The sequence below is a fragment of the Salvelinus alpinus genome, chromosome 12 (assembly GCF_045679555.1).
Source record: "Salvelinus alpinus chromosome 12, SLU_Salpinus.1, whole genome shotgun sequence".
Taxonomy (NCBI): Eukaryota; Metazoa; Chordata; class Actinopteri; order Salmoniformes; family Salmonidae; genus Salvelinus; species Salvelinus alpinus.
Window position 1 is genome coordinate 25,903,956 of NC_092097.1, and position 24,890 is coordinate 25,928,845.

The 24,890-nt window shown below is 42.7% G+C and overlaps 2 protein-coding genes across 5 annotated transcripts in view; both read left to right on the plus strand.

The window, feature by feature from the left end:
* Positions 1 to 15,004, plus strand: part of cdk18 (cyclin dependent kinase 18) — a 65,544-nt gene extending 50,540 nt beyond the window's left edge. For all 3 annotated transcript variants that reach the window (XM_071335520.1, XM_071335519.1, XM_071335521.1), the window contains 14 exons: positions 4,912 to 5,060; positions 6,047 to 6,193; positions 6,666 to 6,722; positions 7,463 to 7,577; positions 8,249 to 8,343; positions 8,465 to 8,527; positions 8,875 to 8,998; positions 9,162 to 9,282; positions 9,892 to 9,989; positions 10,119 to 10,224; positions 10,331 to 10,373; positions 10,466 to 10,556; positions 10,739 to 10,816; positions 10,952 to 15,004. In XM_071335520.1, coding sequence (XP_071191621.1) covers positions 4,912 to 5,060; positions 6,047 to 6,193; positions 6,666 to 6,722; positions 7,463 to 7,577; positions 8,249 to 8,343; positions 8,465 to 8,527; positions 8,875 to 8,998; positions 9,162 to 9,282; positions 9,892 to 9,989; positions 10,119 to 10,224; positions 10,331 to 10,373; positions 10,466 to 10,556; positions 10,739 to 10,816; positions 10,952 to 10,986 — 1,322 coding nt within the window. In that variant the 3' untranslated portion in view covers positions 10,987 to 15,004. The remainder of the gene's footprint in view (positions 1 to 4,911; positions 5,061 to 6,046; positions 6,194 to 6,665; positions 6,723 to 7,462; positions 7,578 to 8,248; positions 8,344 to 8,464; positions 8,528 to 8,874; positions 8,999 to 9,161; positions 9,283 to 9,891; positions 9,990 to 10,118; positions 10,225 to 10,330; positions 10,374 to 10,465; positions 10,557 to 10,738; positions 10,817 to 10,951) is intronic.
* Positions 15,005 to 15,462: 458 nt separating this feature from the next.
* LOC139535754 (major facilitator superfamily domain-containing protein 4A-like) lies at positions 15,463 to 24,442 on the plus strand. Of its 2 annotated transcripts, XM_071335522.1 has the most exons (7): positions 15,463 to 15,904; positions 21,241 to 21,493; positions 21,732 to 21,861; positions 22,225 to 22,340; positions 23,015 to 23,148; positions 23,219 to 23,287; positions 23,909 to 24,442. In XM_071335522.1, the coding sequence occupies exons 1-2, from the start codon at positions 15,675 to 15,677 to the stop codon at positions 21,257 to 21,259; spliced, it is 249 nt and encodes an 82-aa protein (XP_071191623.1). In that variant the 5' UTR covers positions 15,463 to 15,674; the 3' UTR covers positions 21,260 to 21,493; positions 21,732 to 21,861; positions 22,225 to 22,340; positions 23,015 to 23,148; positions 23,219 to 23,287; positions 23,909 to 24,442. The 2 variants fall into 2 exon arrangements, with proteins under 2 accessions (XP_071191623.1, XP_071191624.1); XM_071335523.1 differs by lacking the exon at positions 23,015 to 23,148 and having other exon boundaries at positions 15,577 to 15,904.
* Positions 24,443 to 24,890: the final 448 nt, after the last annotated feature.

Below are 24,890 nucleotides of genomic sequence, written 5' to 3' on the forward strand. Positions count from 1 at the left end.
TTCCACAGGTGCATGTTAATTTGTGGTTCATTGGACAAGCAAAGGAAACAGTGTTTAAACCCTTTACAATGAAGATCTGTGAAGTTATTTGAATTTTTACTAATTATCTTTGAAAGACAGGCTCCTGAAAAGGGGACGTTTCTTTTTTTTGTTGAGATATATATATATATATATATATATATATATATATATACATATATATATATATATATATATATATACAGTTGAAGTATAGCCAAATACATTTAAACTCAGTTTTTCACAATTCCTGACATTTAATCCTAATAAAAAATCCCTGTCTTAGGTCAGTCAGGATCACCACTTTATTTTAAGAATGTGAAATGTCAGAATAATAGTAGATAGAATTATTTATTTCAGCTTTTATTTCTTTCATTACATTCCCAGTGTCTTTGTCCCCTTGTGCAGTTGCAAACTGTAGTCTGGCATTTTTACGGCGGTTTTGGAGCAGTGGCTTCTTCCTTGCTTGACATCATGGGAAAATCAAAAGAAATCAGCCAAGACCTCAGATAAAAAATTGTAAACCTCCACAAGTCTGGTTCATCCTTGGGAGCAATTTCCAAATGCCTGAAGGTACCGCGTTCATCTGTACAAACAATAGTACACAAGTATAAACAACACGGGACCAGCAGCCGTCATACCGTTCAGGAAGAAGACGCGTTCTGTCTCCTAGAGATGAACGTACTTTGATGCTAAAAGTGCAAATCAATCCCAGAACAACAGCAAAGGACCTTGTGAAGATGCTGGAGGAAACAGGTACAAAAGTATCTATATCCACAGTAACACGAGTCCTATATCGACATAACCTGAGAGGCCGCTCAACAAGGAAGAAGCCACTGCTCCAAAACCACCGTAAAATAGCCAGACTACGGTTTGCAACTGCACGTGGGGACAAAGATCATACTTTTTTGAGAAATGTCCTCTGGTCTGATGAAACAAAAACAGAACTGTTTGGCCATAATGACCATTGTTATGTTTGGAAGAAAAAGGGGGAAGCTTGCAAGCCGGAGAACACCATCCCAACCGTGAAGAACGGGGGTGGCAGCATCATGTTGTGGAGGTGCTTGGCTGCAGGAGGAACTGGTGCGCTTCACAATATAGATGGCATCATGAGGCAGGAAAATGATGTGGATATATTGAAGCAACATCTCAAGACATCAGTCAAGAAGTTAAAGCTTGGTCACAAATGGGTCTTCCAAATGGACAATGACCCCAAGCATACTTCCAAAATTGTGGCAAAATGGCTTAAGGACAACAAAGTCAAGGTATTGGAGTGGCCAAAACAAATGTGTGGGCAGAACTGAAAAAGTGTGTGCGAGCAAGGAGGCCTACAAACCTGACCTGGCTCTGTCAGGAGGAATGGTCCAAAGGTCACCCAACTTATTGTGGGAAGCTTAAACAATTTAAAGGCAATGCTACCAAATACTAATTGAGTGTATGCAAACTTCTGACCCACTGGGAATGTGATGAAAGAAATAAAAGCTGAAATAAATAATTCTCTCTACTATTATTCTGACATTTCACATTCTTAAAATAAAGTGGTGATCCTAACTGGCCTAAGACAGGGATTTTATTACTAGGATTAAATGTCAGGAATTGTGAAAAACTGTGTTTACATACATCTTAGCCAAATACATTTAAACTTCCTACTTCAACTGTAAGTATATGGATGAGCGATGGCCGAGCGGCATAGATGGTATGAAATACAGTATATACTGCACGTGATATAAGTAATGTAATATGTAAACATTATTAAAGTGGCATTATTTAAAGTGGCATTGTTTAAAGTGACTAGTGATCCATTTATTAAAGTGTCCAGTGATTGGAATGTTGTTCTGAAAGAGCTGCAAAATCTGGACCCCTACAAATCAGCCGGGCTAGACAATCTGGACCCTCTCTGCCGAAATTGTTGCAACCCCTATTACTAGCCTGTTCAACCTCTCTTTCGTATCGTCTGAGATTCCCAAAGATTGGAAAGCCGCGATCATCCGCCTCTTCAAAGGGGGAGACATTCTAGACCCAAAATGCTACAGACCTATATCTATCCTATCCTAAGTTAACAAACAGATTACCGACCATTTCGAATCCCACCGTACCTTCTCCGCTATGCAATCTGGTTTCAGAGCTGGTCATGGGTGCACCTCAGCCACGCTCAAGGTCGTAAACGATATCGTAACCGCCATCGATAAGAGACATTACTGTGCAGCCGTATTCATCGACCTGGCCAAGGCTTTCGACTCTGTCAATCACCACATTCTTATTGGCAGACTCGACAGCCTTGGTTTCTCAAATGACTGCCTCGCCTGGTTCACCAACTACTTCTCTGATAGAGTTCAGTGTGTCAAATCGGAGGGCCTGTTGTCCGGACCTCTGGCAGTCTCTATGGGGGTGCCAGAGGGTTCGCTCTTTCTGCTGGTGATTCTTTGATCCACCTCTACGCAGACGACACCATTCTGTATACTTCTGGCCTTTTGGACACTGTGTTAACTAACCTCCAGACGAGCTTCAATGACATACAACTCTCCTTCCGTGGCCTCCAACTGCTCTTAAATGCAACTAAAACGAAATGCATGCTCTTCAATCGATTGCTGCCCGCCCTTCCAGCATCACTACTCTGGACGGTTCTGACTTAGAATATGTGGACAACTACAAATACCTAGGTGTCTGGCTAGACTGTAAACTCTCCTTCCAGACTCACATTAAGCATCTCCAATCCAAAATTAAATCTAGAATCGGCTTCCTATTTCGCAGCAAAGCATTCTTCACTCATGCTGCCAAACATACCCTTGTAAAACTGACCATCCTACCGATCCTCGACTTCGGGGGTGTCATTTACAAAATAGCCTCCAACACTCTACTCAACAAATTGAATGCAGTCTATCACAGTGCCATCTGTTTTGTCACCAAAGCCCCATATACTACCCACCACTGTGACCTGTATGCTCTCGTTGGCTGGCCCTCGCTTCATATTCGTTGCCAAACCCACTGGCTCCAGGTCATCTACAAGCCTTTGCTAGGTAAAGCTCCGCCTTATCTCAGCTCACTGATCACCATAGCAGCACCCACCCGTAGCACGCCCTCCAGCAGGTATATCTCACTGGTCAACCACAAAGCCAGCAAAGGACCTTGTGAAGATGCTGGAGGAAACAGGTACAAAAGTATCTATATCCACAGTAACACGAGTCCTATATCGACATAACCTGAAAGGCCGCTCAGCAAGGAAGAAGCCACTGCTCCAAAACCGCCATAAAAAGCCAGACTACGGTTTGCAACTGCACATGGGGACAAAGATCGTACTTTTTGGAGAAATGTCCTCTGGTCTGATGAAACAAAAATAGAACTGTTTGGCCATAATGGCCATAGTTATGTTTTGGAGGAAAAAGGGGGAGGCTTGCAAGCAAAAGAACAACATCCCAACCGTGAAGCACGGGGGTGGCAGCATCATGTTGTGGGGGTGCTGGGCTGCATGAGAGACTGGTGCACTTCACAAAATAGATGGCATCATGAGGAAGAAAAATTATGTGGATATATTGAAGCAACATCTCAAGACATCAGTCAGGAAGTTAAAGTTTGGTCGCAAATGGGTCTTCCAAATGGACAATGACCCCAAGCATACTTCCAAAGTTGTGACAAAATGGCTTAAGGACAACAAAGTCAAGGTATTGGAGCGGCCATCACAAAGCCCTGACCTCAATCCTATAGAAAATGTGTGGGCAGAACTGAAAAAGCATGTGCGAGCAAGGAGGCCTACAAACCTGACTCAGTTACACCAACTCTGTCAGGAGGAATGGGCCAAAATTCACCCAACTTATTGTGGGAAGCTTGTGGAAGGCTACCCGAAACGTTTGACCCAAGTTAAAGAATTTAAAGACAATGCTACCAAATACTAATCGAGTGTATGTAAACTTCTGACCCACTGGGAATGTGGTAAAATAAATAAAAGCTGAAATAAATAATTCTCTCTACTATTATTCTGACATTTCACATTCTTAAAATAAAGTGGTGATCCTAACTGACCTAAGACAGGGAATTTTTATTAGGATTAAATGTCAGGAATTGTGAAAAACTGAGTTTAAATGTATTTGGCTAAGGTGTATGTAAACTTCCGACTTCAACTGTACCTATACAAACTTTACATTGTTTGCGAGATCAGACATACTATAATATCACTATAATCCAAGTGTTCATTTTTGGAACTTGCTTTCATTTCAGTGCATCTAATTTGTAAACATTTCAACTGTATTAAATCATTACTTTTTTCAATTTCACAAAAAATTAACAACCATCAAAATAAATCGCTGAAAACGACAGATCCTCAAGTGGGTGAGTTATGCGCGTTGCTACTGTACGCACACACACACACACACACACACACACACACACACACACACACACACACACACATCAAATCACTATACACACATAGGCACACATACACATGCGCAGACACACATACATAGATGTGTCAGTCGGTGAGATGGAAGAGACACATATCCACTCCAAACACATCCAAAAGCAGTGAGACCAACAATCCATTCACATACAGGGTCAAACCAAGGCTGAAACACTCCACCTTGAGCTGTTCAACGGCCTGACACAGTTACACATGCACACACTTCCACACAGTATAGCTGATACAGCCTTGTGTAGTGTCCAGCCTTGTGTAGTGTCCAGCCTTGTGTAGTGTCCAGACTGAAAGAGTGCTGTGTTGTTGTTTCATAAAGAGTAATTGTCCACTCAATCTGTTGTGTACAACACTGAAGAGGATAGATTGTTAAAGCAAGCCTGTTTGTGTGTGTGTGTGAGGCTACAATATATATTTATCAGTATCTGTGTGTTACGTTTTCTATAACACTAAAGTGTATGTTGTCTCCCTCTCTGTCTGACCTGCAGCACTGACTCCAGACAGCCTGACCCTGCCGTCACTGCACCCTGAGGCCAGTCCCAGTCCAGTGAGCCCTGAGCCTGCCACACCCGGAGCACAGTCCCCCTCCCAGCTCCAGTACCGCAGCAAAGCACCACACCGACGCTTCTCAATGGAAGTGAGACAGGGAGGGAGAGTTGGGAAGAAGGAAATATTTATATAAAATACAGAGAGTTTAGATGTGATAAAGTTAATATTGACAGACCAATTAGTATAGTGTAGCTCAAAACACCAATCTGACAGGAACTGCTATACTGAGAGACACTAAGTAAATATGGCCTCCTGTACAAATTAGGTAACACATTACTTGAAGGGGGTATACATAAGGCATTCATAAAACCATTATGAAACCAGTCATAACACCATTATGATATCATAAGAGCTACTGACTGGGTTCCTCTCCATGCTGAGTGGCCATAACTTCCTCTCAGCGTCAGAACAGCAGTAGCTGCTACACAGCCCACAGGGAATTACAAGCCATCATCTGAATTTTCTTTCTTTACCGTCTCTCGCTTTATTTCTTCTTCTTTGCTTCCACTAAACCCAGCCGTGACAGATACCTTTAGTGAGAGAATTCAGCCGTCTTACTTTAACAAAAATAACTGCAAAGAGCGACTCAGTCACAAACGCATATGTTTTTGCGCGCACGCACAAACAAGCACACACACACACCCTGGGGAAATTCACATACACACAACATTTTTATTTTAGACAGTTGCAGATGTGTATTACAGGGGGAAGTGTGAGATAGATAGTCACTCACAGCAGAAACTGTGTCAGAGGGTGAGAGACTGGGAGAAAAGATTAATTGAACAGAGGTTTGATTAATCTCGGCCTATATTCAAACAGATCTCCATTCATACAGAATAGACTCACAGAGAGAATGACATTCTCAAATCAATAGTTGTCTAATCATCCCTAGCTTTAAATAGCCACAATCCCTCCTCACCTGTGATAACCTATGTCTGGCGATGATCCTTCTGGTGCAATGTGTCATTGATCATGTGATAATATTGCCCATTTATGATGGTATGTATATTGATGAATAATGATTGATTATGTGTGAGTGTTGCATATTGATGACGGATTATTGATTCTCTGCAGGACGTGAGTAAGCGTATGTCTCTGCCCATGGACATCCGCCTTCCTCCGGAGTTCCTCAAGAAGCTGCAGATGGAGAGAGAGATGGAGAGTGAGAACAACTCTCCTCCCTGCAAACCCCTCAGCCGCATGTCTCGACGGGCTTCACTGGTTAGTACCCCATACCTCGTACCCCTACTGTATACCTCATACCCCTATACCCTAATACACCCATACCCTAAATCAAACCCCTCAAACGCATGTCCCTACGGGCTTCACTGTTCAGTATCACATACCTGTACCACTATATACCATCATACACCCATACCCCAATACACTAAATCAAACCACTCAGACGCATGTTCTGACGGGCATCACTGGTCAGTACCCTGTACCCCCCTATACCCCAATAGCCTAATATACACATTAGGTTATACCCAGTAGGCTACCGCCTATACCCAATATCACAGTATCCCAATACCATGATCCCTAAATCATATGGTCATAACCATAAATATATCCCTTTACCAGCCATAACCCTACAGCACAGTTACCCTACACATAACTAACCAATATCCCAATACTGTAATAATACCCTATTGCCCTAACCATAGTAGGCTACCTTATGTGTTTTTCCATGCAGTCTGACATTGGCTTTGGAAAGCTGGAGACGTACGTGAAACTGGGCAAACTGGGAGAGGTGAGTGTGTGTCGCTATGGTCACGCTCTTTCAGCTGCAGTTCAAGGCACACATCCAGCTGATGGAATAGGTGCAGGATACAGAGAATAACATGTGAAAATAAAGGAGAAACTTGAAAGTAAAGGCGTGTGGGTATTATCAGTGTGTGGGTATTATCAGTGTGGGTATTATCAGTGTGTGGGTATTCACCTTCCCTTTTACGTCATCTTAAGAAAGTCTAACAGGAAACAAGTGAGTCAACACAGTCTCTGGGGACCTAGTGGGTTTCACCAATCTACAATAGCTGGATAGGTGTAAGCAATCCCCATACTTAGTTTTCTTCATATGTCTTACACCTATTCAGTCCTGCCAGATCTGTGAAGGGGAGTGAACATGGGCAGCATCAGGGTGGGAGCAGTGTTCTGGAATGTATTGCAGTCTAGGTCATCTCAAGCCAGAGGGGGGAGTTAAGACATGTGTTTACAGTAAACTAACAGAACCAATGAATGGTCAACCATGACTGCTCCTCCACATAACACTGTGGTCCTCTTTAAATACCTTCATCCTGCCATGAAACAAGTCAGTGTTTCAAGAGAGAGACAGCAATGACATAAAGCTACCTGGTAGCAAAATTAACCTTATTTCTTAATAGGTTATGGTTAGGGGTAAGGTTATGGGGTAGGGTTAGACTCAGTAGTTAAAAGGGTCAGGGTTAGACATTTGGCATTGACTATTCTTTCCTATTTCCTGTTCCCGTGTAGGGGACGTATGCCACCGTTTTTAAGGGGCGGAGCAAACTGACAGAGAACCTGGTGGCGCTGAAAGAGATTAGGCTAGAGCACGAGGAGGGAGCGCCCTGTACAGCTATCAGAGAAGGTAACACACAGCACCCTATACAACCATCTCTCCTAACCTCTGTTCACCGCTCATCACACCACACATACCCACAAAGTGTTTCAACAGGGCTGAGATTTACTACAGTAGCTCAGTGGTCCCCCCCCCCCCCAATAAATAAATGTAAATGGAAGAAACTCAGTTCGGCTTTCAATTTACTCTAGAAAGTTGGAATAGTAGAATGCACAAGGTGCAATTTTGTTATTGGATAGTGCATCATCATGTCAGTCATTGCATACTGAGTGACATGATTATACATCTATTTATAACTTGTCAGAAATGTCCAGCTCAACTAGCCCATGTCAGCTAACGTTTTTTTAGCCCATAGATTGTTTTATATCGTTTGAGTCACTCAAATATCACATGAACACACATAAGACATGGCAAAATGTGTAGAAATGCAGGAAATGTGCTTTAAAAACGCAACATTTTCTCTGCACCCCATGACAAAAATGTGTAGAATTGCAGAAAATAAGCTTTAAACATGCAACATTTTCTCTCTGCCAACAAGAACAGTGTGAACAGTTTGTGTCATGAACAGTGCTTGTGCCCATAGAAATGGATGTGACGCCACCCAGTGGAGCTAAAATGTAATTACCATATCATCCATGCAGCCAGAGCTACATCCAACCATTTTCTCTGTCTCTCTGCAGTGTCTTTACTGAAGAACCTAAAACACGCCAACATTGTCACACTGCATGACATCATACACACAGAACGCTCCCTCACTCTTGTCTTTGAGTACCTGGTGAGTAGTTCAAACATCTTTCAAATACTTTGAGCAGTTTAATAATCAGTATTTTTTTTGTACATAGCTTCATGTTCATATTAAAGTTCTTAAATAGTGTGTGTGTGTGTGTGTCTCTCAGGACAGTGATCTGAAACAGTACCTGGACAACTGTGGAAACCTGATGAGCATGAACAACGTCAAGGTTAGTCCCCAGAGCAATAGAGAGTTCGGCCACCTTTTAGAACAGACACCATGTAGTTGCCATTGAGCATTCCATTTATACATTCATGACAAGAATTTGGATTCTAATTTTAGAAGTTCTGTAACATTCTGTAGCATTGTTTAAAATTAAGAAATATTCCATGAATTGCTATTGGTCAATACTTCTCATGGGGAGCTAACATGGCTGCCGTATGGAATTATTTGATTGTACTGTATCATGTAAATGCATCATAAAGCAGAAACCTCAATGTCCTAATTCTAAATATATGGCTCTTGTCACCCCTACTGAAAACAGTTCATCTTCTCTTATTCTCTCTCTCTCTGTAGATCTTTATGTTCCAGTTGTTACGGGGTCTGTCCTACTGCCATAAGAGGAAGATCCTTCACAGAGACCTCAAACCTCAGAACCTGCTCATCAACGACAAGGGAGAGCTCAAACTAGCTGACTTTGGTATGACATGCACACACATACAGATAGTCCCCCCATACAGATAGATACACAGACATTGGTAACTTAGCAACCTTTTCAACACCCATTCGGCATGTAGATGACCAGATCAGTAGATAACGTTCCCTCTCGGAGATCCAGCTCATGACTTTGTTTGATTGGTCAGGTCTGGCACGGGCCAAGTCTGTCCCCACTAAGACCTACTCCAACGAGGTGGTGACTCTATGGTACCGCCCCCCTGAAGTACTTCTGGGTACCACAGAGTACTCTACACCCATCGACATGTGGTGAGTAGTACACTACACATATACACACAAATGCACACACACGCACACACAGACATCCATTCTGACTCAGAGACAGAATCATTTCAGAAAACCTCTACATGTCTGTCACGTTGATTAACCTTCATTAACAACAATGGAAACCTAAATGAGAGAAACCATGTTTTGATCAATGTCTTGTCCACACTATACATGATCACAGCAACATAGCTAAGCTGTTCCTTCACTTAACTCACATGTAAGCCATCACTCCTGATATGAGCAATCACCATGGTGATCATTTCTACATCACATGAATTTATCTTGAATAGCCAAATGCTGTTATGGTCTGGACCTTGTGGTCTGGACCTTGTGATGTGAGTCCATCAGTGTGAGTGTGTGTGCGGCTCCAGGGGTTTGTTATTTCCATACACACTGTGAAGCATTACCACCTCCCTTCAGGCATTAGTCTCCGAAGATCACTTTGGACATGTTCCAGAACATCAAAACTGTGATGTATCATGGGTCAATTGTGAATGACTGACTGATCTACAAATAATCTGCTATGTCGAACGCCCCCTTTACTTTCCATTTCAATCCTCTGTGTCTGTGCTTCCTGTGTATGTGTTAAAGGGGCGTGGGCTGTATTCTATTTGAGATGGCGACAGGTCGTCCCATGTTCCCCGGCTCCTCAGTGAAAGAGGAGCTGCACTTAGTCTTCAGAATCATTGGTAATTCTACTCTTTCATTTATACCACTGGGCAATCGTGCTGGTAACTAGATTCAAAGACATACAGACAACCCCCCATACAGACATAGAATATGAAGCATTTACATTAACCTTTCTCGCTCTCTCTCAGGTACCCCAAAAGAGGACAGCTGGCCAGGTATCTCCAATAATGATGAGTTCAGATCCTACATGTTCCCCGAGTACAGACCTCAGCCACTCATCAACCACGTGCCTAGGTAACACAACCACAGCATTACTGCAATAAGACCACTCACCAACCACTAGCTCAGGTAACACAAACCACAACCCAGTAACATAACCAGAATCTACTGTCCTCTCCAGGCTGGATACTGAGGGGATTGACATGCTAACTGCTTTACTCCTGGTAAGAAAAACACTTACACCAACCTGTAACCACTAGTGTTCAATACCAAACCTTTATTCTGGTGTTGTGTGTATTTCCCTGTGTTATTTCAGTATGACACTAGGACCAGAGTCTCAGCTGAAGCATCTCTTAGACACCCATACTTCCTCAGCCTGGGAGAGAACATCCACAGTCTTGCAGACAGTAAGACACACACATTAAATGTATTTGACTTCAATCATGTGGTGAGAATTATGTATTAAGTAGCAATTTATGTTTTGTGCTTCATGCTCTCTCTCACTCCCTCTCTCATTGTTCTCTCTCACTCCCTCTCACTTTCTCTCACTTTCTCTCTCTCTCGCGCTCTCTCTCACACCCCTCTCTAGCCTCCTCTGTGTTTTCTCTCAGAGAAATTAAACTGCAGAAAGACCCAGGCCACCGCAGCTCAGTGTTCCAGCCTCCAGGTACAATACAGTACAACAAATACAGTACTACTCCCATAAACCATCACAATAACACGAATAACAACTACTGCAAATAAACCATGAAACATGTTCAGTTCATTCATGTGATCCTCCTGTTCTCTTTACCAAACCCAGGTCGGGGGAAGAACAGAAGGCAGAGCATATTCTAAAGGACGACCAGCCGATGGAGTGCAGACAGGGCGAGAGAAACCCTCAAGGAGGAATCGGCTTTGAAGACAAACACACTCCAATCCCTCATACAAACAGAAATACAAATGTAAACACAAACATCCAGGTCACATCAGTGTAACCTCAAAGGTCTTTCCTGGTTAAATAAAGGTTCAAGTTAAATTTACACAAACACACACATCTAACCCTCTCCCTCCCCACAACAGAGGATGGATACAGACAGGGTTTCTGAGAATAAACTAGCACTGCACCTCAAACGTCTTGGATCTGAGGTCCCTCTATGAGCATTCTACTGTCATGATTCTGGGACTGACCAGGAAGTATCTCCCATTCTCCTACCCAATCCCCTTCCTACTCAGCCCCCTGCAGACACCCAAGCTAACCAATCACTCTGCATGTTTCAATGATCTCCACTTCTCCCTTTCCCTTCCTCCTCTCCTTCTGTTCATGTCCCCTTGTAATAAAAGAACACAGAGTTAGCACCTTGCAACACAACCGTCATCTGAGACCAAAACTCTAAATCCAAACTAAATCTGAGTGGTTGGGGAAGAGTCCATTTACGGCAAACCTGCCTCTACATAAACACCCCTTGATTTCACCTAGTGGGGATTTCATTCAAATCAGTATTACAGTTTTTGAAATGGCCTTAGTAAAATGTGCTTGAGATTTCTTTCTTCAAAATATGATATAAAGAAACCAATGGGCATTTGCTTTGCATTAGTGAATAACACACGTTTAGTGTTCGTATCACTGAGTTTCCTATTTGCACAAACCTGAAATCACCTCTGAAGAGTGTTCCTGGACTGGCTCTAGAGTAAGATGAAGAAGGATTAGATGAAGAAGGATTAGACAAAGACCATTACATAATGAACCCGGAATTGCAAATGGAAACCGACTATTCCAATTGGTTTATTCACTTCCATTCACTGGAGCACAAATTCTGATCTCCCCCACTTCTCTCTGAAGTGTGCAGTTGTTTCCTCCCCCTGTGAAATGGGCTTGGGAATTCCAATTGGCTCCCAGAGCAGATATAGGATACTTCCTGAATAATCTGGACATCACTGTCTAATCTGTCTCCATCTCATGCTTGGACAACCTCTCTTCTAACATAGTCTCCCCCTACCTCTCGCCTAACCTCCTCTCACCTACCTCTCTCCTAACCTAGGGTGCATCTAGTCTTGAGGGGGTTCCTCTTCTCCTCTCATTCATCTAAACTGTTATAAAATGACAGGGTCACTGAAAAGCAATTTGGGGTAAGCCTACTAGGATTCAATCTGTTTACACCTCTGTGTGTCCAGCACATTTACATCTGATGAAAGAAAGGGAACAAGGAGAGGGAGCCACTATAGACTACTCAGATGCAGTTCTCTCTACCCCACACTGGAGACAACGCCAATCATTTTATAGAGCTAACTTTCCTTGTCTCCTTTACTTCCTCACCACCTAACTGAAAAAACTGACAGGTAAAAGCAATATGGTGGACACTTATCCAGTCCTATCAGTGGCCATGAAGGAAATAAGGTAAGGAAGGGAAGCCAAAAGCATTGGGACACACTGGGAGAGATGGCGATCTGTGTATTACACTTTAAAACTTCCCCTCTGTTTATTTTAGCAACCTCTGGGGCAAAAGTATTAGCCTACTGTATATGTTTTGCTGTGGTAAATTAAGATATTTTAAATACTGTACTGTAATGAAAATAAATAATATATATGTACCTTAAAGGCCCAATGCAGTCAAAAATGTGATAATCCTGTGTTTTATGTACAGTGGGGAGAACAAGTATTTGATACACTGCCGATTTTGCAGGTTTTCCTACTTACAAAGCATGTAGAGGTCTGTAATTTTTATCATAGGTACACATCAACTGTGAGAGACGGAATCTAAAACAAAAATCCAGAAAATCACATTGTATGATTTTTAAGTAATTAATTTGCATTTTATTGCATGACATAAGTATTTGATCACCTACCAACCAGTAAGAATTCCGGCTCTCACAGACCTGTAAGTTTTTCTTTAAGAAGCCCTCCTGTTCTCCACTCATTACCTGTATTAACTGCACCTGTTTGAACTTGTTACCTGTATAAAAGACACCTGTCCACACACTCAATCAAACAGACTCCAACCTCTCCACAATGGCCAAGACCAGAGAGCTGTGTAAGGACATCAGGGATAAAATTGTAGACCTGCACAAGGCTGGGACGGGCTACAGGACAATAGGCAAGCAGCTTGGTGAGAAGGCAACAACTGTTGGCGCAATTATTAGAAAATGGAAGAAGTTCAAGATGACGGTCAATCACCCTCGGTCTGGGGCTCCATGCAAGATCTCACCTCGTGGGGCATCAATGATCATGAGGAAGGTGAGGGATCAGCCCAGAACTACATGGGCAGGACCTGGTCAATGACCTGAAGAGAGTTGGGACCACAGTCTCAAAGAAAACCATTAGTAACACACTACGCCGTCATGGATTAAAATCCTGCAGCGCACGCAAGGTCCCCCTGCTCAAGCCAGCGCATGTCCAGGCCCGTCTGAAGTTTGCGAATGACCATCTGGATTATCCAGAGGAGGAATGGGAGAAGGTCATGTGGTCTGATGAGACAAAAATAGAGCTTTTTGGTCTAAACTCCACTCGCCGTGTTTGGAGGAAGAAGAAGGATGAGTACAACCCCAAGAACACCATCCCAACCATGAAGCATGGAGGTGGAAACATCATTCTTTGGGGATGTTTTTCTGCAAAGGGGACAGGACGACTGCACCGTATTGAGGGGAGGATGGATGGGGCCATGTATCGCGAGATCTTGGCCAACAACCTCCTTCCCTCAGTAAGAGCATTGAAGATGGGTCGTGGCTGGGTCTTCCAGCATGACAACGACCCAAAACACACAGCCAGGGCAACTAAGGAGTGGCTCCGTAAGAAGCATCTCAAGGTCCTGGAGTGGCATAGCCAGTCTCCAGACCTGAACCCAATAGATAATCTTTGGAGGGAGCTGAAAGTCCGTATTGCCCAGCGACAGCCCCGAAACCTGAAGGATCTGGAGAAGGTCTGTATGGAGGAGTGGGCCAAAATCGCTGCAGCAGTGTGTGCAAACCTGGTCAAGAACTACAGGAAACGTATGATCTCTGTAATTGCAAACAAAGGTTTCTGTACCAAATATTAACTTCTGCTTTTCTGATGTATCAAATACTTATGTCATGCAATAAAATGCAAATTAATTACTTAAAAATCATACAATGTGATTTTCTGGATTTTTGTTTTAGATTCCGTCTCTCACAGTTGAAGTGTACCTATGATAAAAATTACAGACCTCTACATGCTTTGTAAGTAGGAAAACCTGCAAAATCGGCAGTGTATCAAATACTTGTTCTCCCCACTGTATATTTCCACATCGAGGTTTGAGTAATACTGTGAAAATTATGATAACGCCCTTTTAGTGTAAGAGCTGTTTGAAAACACCACCTGTTTACTGCCATGGCGGTAAATTAGTTAATAGTCAAATAAGAAAGAGAGTTCCAAACCTCTCTGGCAATATCAGCTAGTTTTCAGTTTTCCCCTCAGACCACTCCCATACAGTCTTAGCTTCTTAGCAAAATGAGAAATTGCTCTTTGCTATCTGGTTATTTAGATATTAGTTTCTTTTTGACAATTTTAATTGACAGCAATCACAGTAAGGTACTTAATTGTAACCCAGAAATGACTTGATGTCTGATAAAAACATCTGCATTGGACCTTTAAGAGATGTTTTTCTTCTTTCTCAGTGAATTTTATGCCAGATGATACAAGTGATGACTACTAATGACTGTAGATGATGTCTAAATGTTTTATAAAAGATAAAGTATATTTAGATTTTGTATAAAATGTGATATTCAATATTTTGTGTGATTTATCTACAGCACAATTATTAAAACCAGAAACTGAATGTATTGTGACTGCCAAGAAGCCAAAAGTGATCAAATAATAAATAACTGATAAATTAATAAATTATATCATTCTGTAGCACAATGACCGTCTCTGATTCAGTACTTATAGATAATACAGTCTATGACTGAGTGTCTTCAATCATGAAGGAAAATAAATAGAAAGCAAGAAAATGTAGTGTTCAATAGGTGTCACAATTCCAAATCTGGCCTTTCATACTAACTTGGACATCTAATCATCCATATTTTGTCACTCATGATCCACTTTATGATATTGACCATAACCTATTTATTAAGATCATGAATCTCGTGATCATAATGCGATTGAGGAAGACCGACAGGAGTCGCAACACAGACCACTAGTCAATGGACAGACCCAGCAAGCGTAAAACTATGCCATAAAAATGCATTACACGGAAAATAACGACAATGGCACTTCACATAACATAGATTATTGCTAAACAGTCAAATCTAGCGTGGAATATGCCCTTCTCTCCTACCGAGCAGCACAGTTGAGTTCAGTGATGGACATCAGTCGCCAGGGGGGGGCACTGCGAGTTTGACAGGTCTAGAAGTGTGACGTAACTAGAAGACAAACAACAGTTTATTAACTCAATTTACTAATGATGTGCAGGCATCCCAACTTCGCCAGCCAAATTTAAATAACTTCAGGGGGTTTGTTGTCGGCGCACGTCAAGGTCTCCTTATAACCTTCGTCTCAATTCAGCTCCAGTGCTCGTCACGGCAACAACGAGATGTTAGTAGATGATCTGGTCTGGGCTTTGTTCAAGCACCACTGGCAGCACACCCTGACCTACTGGAGCGTGTTCTTTAGTTTCGGGCTGTGTATTGCGTTCCTGGGGCCGACCATCCTGGACCTGAGGTGTCAGACCCAGTCCACTCTGCAGGAGATCACCTGGGTCTTCTTCGCCCAACAGCTCTCCCTCATGCTGGAGAGCGCCCTGGGAGGACTCTTCAAGAAGACGTGAGTGTCAGATGTCTGGCTACTGGTGTGGCCAATGTGTACCAGCCAGGGTTGGGGGAAATTTAGTTTCAAGTGATTTTGAAACTATAACCTGGGATTTGTTTTTCAGCAACAGCAATTAACAGCAGCCCCTCCACTAGTAAACAGGATGGTGGTCTTGATGCTCCTTTCCAATAAATATCAAGGGTCTTATTCTGGTGACATGATTGTCGATGCCTGACTGCTGTTCGACGAATACAAATATTCTGGCTCTTATCCACAATAATCATCTTGTAGACTAGTCTACCCGCTCAGCCTACCCGCACTGTATCTGCAAGCTGTTGGCTAGAGCGCACTTTCCAAGACCAGAGAAGGCAAATGTTGCTATTTATTTGTGACAACTATCGGTAGAGTTGAAAATGCGATGGAAATACAACTTACGCGACAATGTACATTTTGTATCCACTATGTCATCACACACTGATTTTTACCGCAACAAGTCCGTTTGGTGGAAACGCACCACTGGTGGAAAAATGTGCATATAAACATGTTGAATTGTTTTATGTTGAATAAATGACTGTGAAAATGTATTTTTCAGAATCTAGACATACTCCATATTTGAGAGAACACTATAAGGAGTATAATGACACCAACATCGTGTCTATCATGTACAGTCGTGGCCAAAAGTTTTGAGAATGACACAAATATTAATCTTCACAAAGTTTGCTGCTTCAGTGTCTAGATATTTTTGTCAGATGTTACTATGGAATACTGAAGTATAAGTACAAGCATTTCATAAGTGTCAAAGGCTTTTATTGACAATTACATGAAGTTGATGCAAAGAGTCAATATTTGCAGTGTTGACCCTTCTTTTTCAAGACCTCTGCAATCCACCCTGGCATGCTATCAATTAACTTCTGGGCCACATCCTGACTGATGGCAGCCCATTCTTGCATAATCAATGCTTGGAGTTTGTCAGAATTTGTGGGTTTTTGTTTGTCCACCTGCCTCTTGAGGATTGACCACAAGTTCTCAATGGGATTAAGGTCTAAGGAGTTTCCTGGCCATGAACCCAAAATATCGATGTTTTGTTCCCCGAGCCACTTAGTTATCACTTTTGCCTTATGGCAAGGTGCTCCGTCGTGCTGGAAAAGGCATTGTTCATCACCAAACTGTTCCTGGATGGTTGGGAGAAGTTGCTCTCGGAGGATGTGTTGGTACCATTCTTTATTCATGGCTGTGTTCTTAGGCAAAATTGTGAATGGTCTCAAGATGCTTTACTGTTGGCATGACACAGGACTGATGGTAGCGCTCACCTTGTCTTCTCCGGACAAGCTTTTTTCCGGATGCCCCAAACAATCAGAAAGGGGATTCATCAGAGAAAATTACTTTACCCCATTCCTCAGCAGTCCAATCCCTGTACCTTTTGCAGAATATCAGTCTGTCCCTGATGTTTTTCCTGGAGAGAAGTGGTTTCTTTGCTGCCCTTCTTGACACCAGGCCATCCTCCAAAAGTCTTCGCCTCACTGTGCGTGCAGATGCACTCACACCTGCCTGCTGCCATTCCTGAGCAAGCTCTGTACTGGTGGTGCATCGATCCCGCAGCTGAATCAACTTTAGAAGACTGTCCTGGTGCTTGCTGGACTTTCTTGGGCGCCCTGAAGATTTCTTCACAACAATTGAACTGCTCTCCTTGAAGTTCTTGATGATCCGATAAATGGTTGATTTAGGTGCAATCTTACTGGCAGCAATACCCTTGCCTGTGAAGCCCTTTTTGTGCAAAGCACTGATGATGGCACGTGTTTCCTTGCAGGTAACCATGGTTGACAGAGGAAGAACAATGACTCCAAGCACCACCCTCCTTTTGAAGCTTCCAGTCTGTTATTCGAACTCAATCAACATGACAGAGTGATCTCCAGCCTTGTCCTCGTCAACACTCACACCTGTGTTAACGAGAGAATCACTGACATGATGTCAGCTGGTCCTTTTTTGGCAGGGCTGAAATGCAGTAGAAATGTTTTTTGGGATTCAGTTAATTTGCATGGCAAAGAGGGACTTTGCAATTAATTGCAATTCATCTGATCACTCTTCATAACATTCTGGAGTATATGCAAATTGCCATCATACAAACTGAGGCAGCAGATTTTGTTAAAATTAATATTTGTGTCATTCTCAACTTTTGGCCGTGACTGTACTGTTCACAGATCATAGGGTCTTACAGGAGGCATGTATAGGTCTCAAAAAGTGCCTAAAATTGCTAATGTCATAATTTTCTCAAAAAGGTTTGTGACAAATGTTGTCCCCCCACACGGGACGGTTGAGCTAATGTGCGCTAAAGTGATTATCATGACGTTTTAAGTAAAAAAAAAAAACATTTCCCAGGACATAGACATATCTGATATGGGCAGAAAGATTAACAAGAATTTAAGCTAACTGCACTGTCCAATTTACAGTAGCTATTTACAGTGAAAGAATACCATGCTATTGTTTGAGGAGAGTGCACAGTTATGAACTTGAAACTGTATAAATAAACCAATTAGGCACATTGTGCAGACTTGATACAACATTTTGAACAGTAATGCAATGGATCATTGGATCAGTCTAAAACGTTGCACATACACTGCTGCCATCTAGTGGCCAAAATCTAAATTACACGTAGAGTCCTAAGTCATAATGGCCTTTCTCTTGCATTTCAAAGATGGAACATAAAAAATTGATGTTGAAGAATTGAAGAAACATGTTTATTTCTTTGTATTATCTTTCACCAGATCTAATGTGTTATTCTCCGACATTAATTTCACATTTTCACAAATTTCAAATTGGGGGGGGGGGGAGGGTCCAATCCTTAAGTTTTTTAAACTCTTTCCTCCCAATGACGTTCCTATATGAGAATTACCAGAGCAATCTGAGATGCCCCCCAAAATTCTGCTGGCGTGGAATTGCCCATGTCAAGAATTTACAATTATACCACAGACTTGATAGACCAGACAAGGCTTAAAGTGCTTTGCTTTTGTTTAAAAGTGTGATACTCCTTGGCACAAATTCATTGAGTGCTCCGTTGGTTCTTGCATTAGGCAAAGTGCTGACTGGATGGCATCAGGGTGTATTTAGTGTTCAGGATATGGGAGGTGTTGCCAAGATGCCAACAATGCCTTGTGGAGGCTGAGTGTGAATTTGTCTCACTGATGCTCATGAATTGGGAAGTAGAGTATTTTGCTTCTGTCACCACCCCAGAACATAACAAATGACTGCCCTCTAAGAACTGCCAATAATGTTCCCATACAAATGAAGTTTGTTTGAACCAAATTTGTATGTCTATCCTTGTGTGACATTCACAGATCTCCAGTCCAATCGTTCTGCTCTGATACGTTTTCTGAGTTAGTGCCACTGCCACATGAGTGGGGTTTAATTACACATACACCTGTATCAGAGCTGAGCACTGAAGAGAAAACATAAGAACAGAGGGAGAAGGGGAGTAGAGCGAAACAGGAAGGGAGAGAGAGTGAGTGATGGGAAGAGAGTGATTGAGAGGTAGAGAGAGACAGAAAAAGAGATATAACATATTCTGGTGTTGGGGAGGGAGAGAGGAAAAAGATAGATATACATATTCTGGTGTTAACTGCAACTTGCTGTGTTTATTAGGGACCCAGTCTAATGGAACGTTAGTTCTCAAACCAGCTCACAGAGCGAGAGAGTGGAAAGTTGGCAGAGCAGAGGTGGAGATAAGGCAGGGCTTGCTAAACACTAGGTGCCTCAGGGGGTCTGAAACTCTCACAAACTGGGTAAATACGACCGTAGCATTCATCAGTGGGGAAAGCGTCAAGGGGACATTCCTGCTACAATACTGCCCACACTAGTAGAGCTGGAGAAACAGCCCCTCAGCTACCCTACCTCTAGCCCTGGGTTAAGGCCAGAGAGGGAGAGCTATGCAGGCCTGGGCACAATCACTTCCTGGATGGGAGACCAGATGTGACTAGAAGTGGAGAGAGAGAGGGCCAGCAAGGGGACTCAATTACCTTGTAACTTTACTTTCATTAATCTGATGACTGTTTATTTATTTAATCCACTAACTATGTTTAATTTTTACCCGATTTTTTTATTAATGATGTAACGATTAACTCATTAGGAAATTGGGGCACCACGGAAGAGGTTATGTAAAGAGTTACCATCTCCCATAACCTCTTATATCATCGTTCTGAACAGTTGTAACCTCATGCATCTGCAAAAAACCCAGCCTTACTCATGATTCAGTACTACACCAATTGGTTTAATTATTTATTTACTAGCAGGACAGGATAACTAACAGGATAACATACACACAAAGCCCAATACACTACCCACCATTGCGACCTGTATGCTCTCGTTGGTTGGCCCTCACTTCATACTCCTCGCCAAACCCACTGGCTACAGGTTATCTACAAGTCTCTGCTAGGTAAAGCCCCGCCTTATCTCAGCTCACTGGTCACCATAGCAGCACCCACTCGTAGCACGCGCACCAGCAGGTATATCTCACTGGTCACCCCCAAAGCCAATTCCTCCTTTGGTCATCTTTCCTTCCAGTTCTCTGCTGCCAATGACTGGAACGAACTGCAAAAATCTCTGAAGCTGGAAACACTTATCTCCCTCACTAGCTTGAAGCACCAGCTGTCAGAGCAGCTCACAGATTACTGCACCTGTACATAGCCCATCTATAATTTAGCCCAAACAACTACCTCTTCCCCTACTGTATTTATTTATTTATTTATTTTGCTCCTTTGCACCCTATTATTTCGACTTTGCACATTCTTCCACTGCAAATCTACCATCTACCAAATCTACCATTAATTTAATATACTTGCTATATTGTATTTACCTCGCCACCATGGCCTTTTTTTGCCTTTACCTCCCTTATCTCACCTGATTTGCTCACATTGTATATAGACTTATTTTTCTACTGTATTATTAACTGTATGTTTTGTTTATTCCATATGTAACTCTCTGTTGTTGTATGTGTCAAATTGCTATGCTTTATTTTGGCCAGGTCACAGTTGCAAATGAGAACTTGTTCTCAACTAGCCTACCTGGTTAAATAAAGGTGAAATAAAAAATAAAAATCTCTGTGGTTTTTGCCATAATCCCACTATGCCACCATGTGCTGATGCTTGCCGTTGCCATGGCAATATCTGACATGGCGATGGGGGGTGACTGACACCATTGCCAACCAGCAGCTGGTGAAACTACCAGAAAGATTCAGCAGTGTTCCTACAGGTCGGGGAGGGGGGATGGAGGGGAGGAGAAAGTGAGGGGTCAGGGTTATTTTTATCACAAATTGCACAATTGCACAATTGCATAATGATTCTCCCCTCCTATCTCCTCAGGTCCTGCATTTCTTCATAGGGCTGGGTGCGGTGAGTCCCCTGGTAGCAGACCCTGTCCTGTCTGAGGGGAGTTGTGTTCTGGGGGGAGACATGACAGCCAACTCCTCCACTGACCTCCATCACCTTCGCAGCTCCCTGGCAGGCAAAGGGACAACCCCACTCCACAATGTATCCCACCACTACCACCTCCACACAGAGGGCATCATCACCACCAACATCTCCTACACATTCTGGATCATGTCTTTTTATTAATGTAAGTGTATAAGCACTTTGTTAGCTGTTAGAATGTTGTGTTGTAGCTGTGTTTGATACAGTAGCTGCAGGTTAGCAGTAGTGGCTGGTTGATTTGAATAACAAAACAAAGGGAGATTGTACCGTGGGGCAAGCTTCCTATAGATCACTGAGATAGATGGCTCTTTTAAATAGACAATAACCAGCGAGTCACAGCTTTTTAAATTTAATATTTTCAATTGTGTATGTTCTTTCTTTAGCTGCCTGTACCTGTAGCAGTGTATTTGTTGATGTACCATGAGCGGCTGTTTCCCTGCTCCAACCAAAGCCCTCGTCTGCTGGACAAGGAAAAAAACTCAGAGAAGAACGAACAGGACCATAACATCCAGGGTAAGACACCTCTCACCCAACCCAGGGGTAAGTCTAACAATACTCCCATCACACCACCACAGGGTAAGACACCTCACACCCAACCCAGGGGTAAGTCTAACAATACTCCCCTCACACCACCACAGGGTAAGACACCTCACACATTCACCCAACCCAATGTAAGCCCCCCCCCCCCCCCCTTAAATATCCACAACAGCTGCCAGGGTAGAACCCCATAGACACTACAGCCCCAAGTCCAAACGTCTCACCAACTAAAACATGGCTAATGCTGGGCTGGAATAAAAGCCTGAACACTCAGTAGGTGTCCAGGCCTAGGGTTGAAGAACCCTGAACTAAACATGTCATTCTGTACTGTAAATCCAGGTCACGGGGGTTTGCTTGGCTGCTGTAACTATGGTGATATGAAGGATCGCCCCGCCTCTTACTTCCTCTTCTACATTCTGGGTGGAGCCGTGCTCTTCATCACCGACTGCATCATTGTGAGACTGAACTTTGCCACACACACACACGACTGCTCACTGTCAACCTACAATTCCTGTTTGTTTAACCCAGGGTTCCTACACAGGATTAATTTACACCTACGCAGTGTCTCCTCCCCTCTCTCTGCCACACAAGATGGCTGGCTATTTGACCAGTGAGTTCTGGGCATCTGTCACCGCGAGCAGACTGGCATCTATATATCTGTCATACAGATACACACAACAATGACTTATCAATGTCAGCCTGGTACAGACACACTTCTGTTTTTGTAAACTGTGAGTGTTGAAGTGAGAAGTGAAACGGCTTTATATGACGCGTCTGAGAAAGACATTATTGGAGAGATGATCAGATATTTGAGATTGGTGTATATTTTTAAACAGTCAGGTGGTTACATAGAGGTCTTTATTGCACACTCGTACAACACACACACATACAATGTGAAGAGCACAAAACCCAGTTTGAATTCAAATAAAGTCATAAATATATGCAGTAGAATGTTATTCTAAGTCCAGGTATGCTACAGCAAAAACAAGCATTTAGAGGTAGATTACGCATGGTAAATATTCTGATGTCCTCCTTACAACTGTATTTAGAGAGAAGGCATGAACATATGATAACCAAAATAAATATCTGTACCTCTTTCCTGCTCTCCTGCCCTTCCCTCTATTTCAAGTGGGGGTGATAGTGGTGCAGTGTCTGCTGTTGATCCTGTACTCCAGCCATGTGTTCATCTTCATGGGGGCGTGTGTGTTAGTCCTCTTCATCAGCAGTGTGTTCCCCTGCATGGTGGCCCTCACAGAAGATATGGTAAACTATAAAGCTACACACACAGCTTGTATTTGAGATTTATATAGATAGTCTCCTCTCCCTGCCTCAGGTTGTCACTACAGTCCTGGTGACCAGTGCTGGTACAGGAGAGATGGTTCTGCAGCTTCTCACAGGACAGGTAAGGAACACAGGAGGGTGTGTGTGTGACTGCTTTTTATGAATAGACTGTGTATACCAGGGATCATCCACTAGATTCCGCCCCGGGACGATTCTTTATTGAGCAGATAGTTGGGGTGGCCAGAACATAATGACAAATCATTTGTAGATTGCAAATTGACCGCAAGAAGCCCAAACAGATATAATATTTTACTAAAACAATCATTTCAAACGTTTTCTTATATTTTGAATACAATCACTTGTTTCTCTATAATGCTGGGAATAGTTAGGAACAGGTTTCCAAAATTAAAATCATTCAGAGCTGATTTCCTGTTGGTTTTAGTCTTTTTTATGTTCAATAATGATTGAACTCTTGGGGGCCAAATACAACCACACGCAGGCCAAATTTGGCCCGCGGGCCACTAGTTGGGGAACCCTGGTGTACACTGTGTTGTAATGTGTTTCTCTCTTCACAGTAAAGGCAGTCATAGTTTCCTGTTGGTTAGTCTGATCTCATCCTACATCGGATTCACTGTGTTCCTCGGCCTACTCTACATTCAACACCTACACAGGAGCTCCCAAGCAGGTACACACATACAGTTTATGAGTAAACTAAAACGGTCTTATTTATTTCTCTCTACAGCCAAAGGTGCTAGTAAGGAAATCGCCATGACAGAGAAACCTTCAAGCTAGTGATGGAGGCCGTGAGGATGAAACAAGGGACAGAGAGATGAAGACTGTGTGATCATTTTCTTTTTAAAAGACAGAGTAAAGGGAAACAAAGCGACGACCCAACTGTTTAAAATGCCTGGAGGACCGGCAGCAACCACTGGAATTGATCCAGACTTTCTCCTCCTCTCTTCCAGCTCTCGTCAACACCCAGAGACAATCAAGTTCAACCCAAAGACAATCCCTTCTTACCCAATATCCACCCTCAGAGCAAACACAAACTCAGACGGTTGATTCAGATTTAGCTGGCTTTACATACTTACAATAGTCAATCCACCCAGAAATCAGCTGTTTGGAATTATGAATTTAAGATTTATTTTGTATGTTAGAACTGGGAAATGTTATGCATTAGCTGTCTGAATGACTGTGGCATTCATAAACTAGGAGTTGGAGAGTAGATGTTAACTTTTCTTGTTTGTGTATTAATAAAGCAGTGCTTGTTCATGTCTTTGTCTTTCTAAATACTGTCTGACCATGACACAGTGTAAAGCCATGAACATGCTGAGACCAAAGCCTCCTCCATTGACATGCTGCTTCTATATACTCACGTCAGCTGGTATCCTGCTGGATCCTTGACTAATCCCAGTGTCTTATAAAGAGCTTTAATGTAGACAATGACCCGTGTGACTCAGGTGGAGCAATGACATGAGGACAGATGGTGTTGCTGTGTGAGCAAGGTGTGGGGGTTAACTCACGGGGCCATCGCTAGATAAAAAAGTGTGCATTTTTTGGCGGAACTCCGTCAGGGTCTCAATTTACTGTTGAGTTAGATCAGTAGAATGAATACACAAGGTGCAATTTTGAAATTTGGTTGTGCATAAGTTTCTCTTATGTCAGTCACTCAATTAGCCAACCAAATCCCCCAAAAGGTTGGGCCGGCCCTGTTACTTCAAACA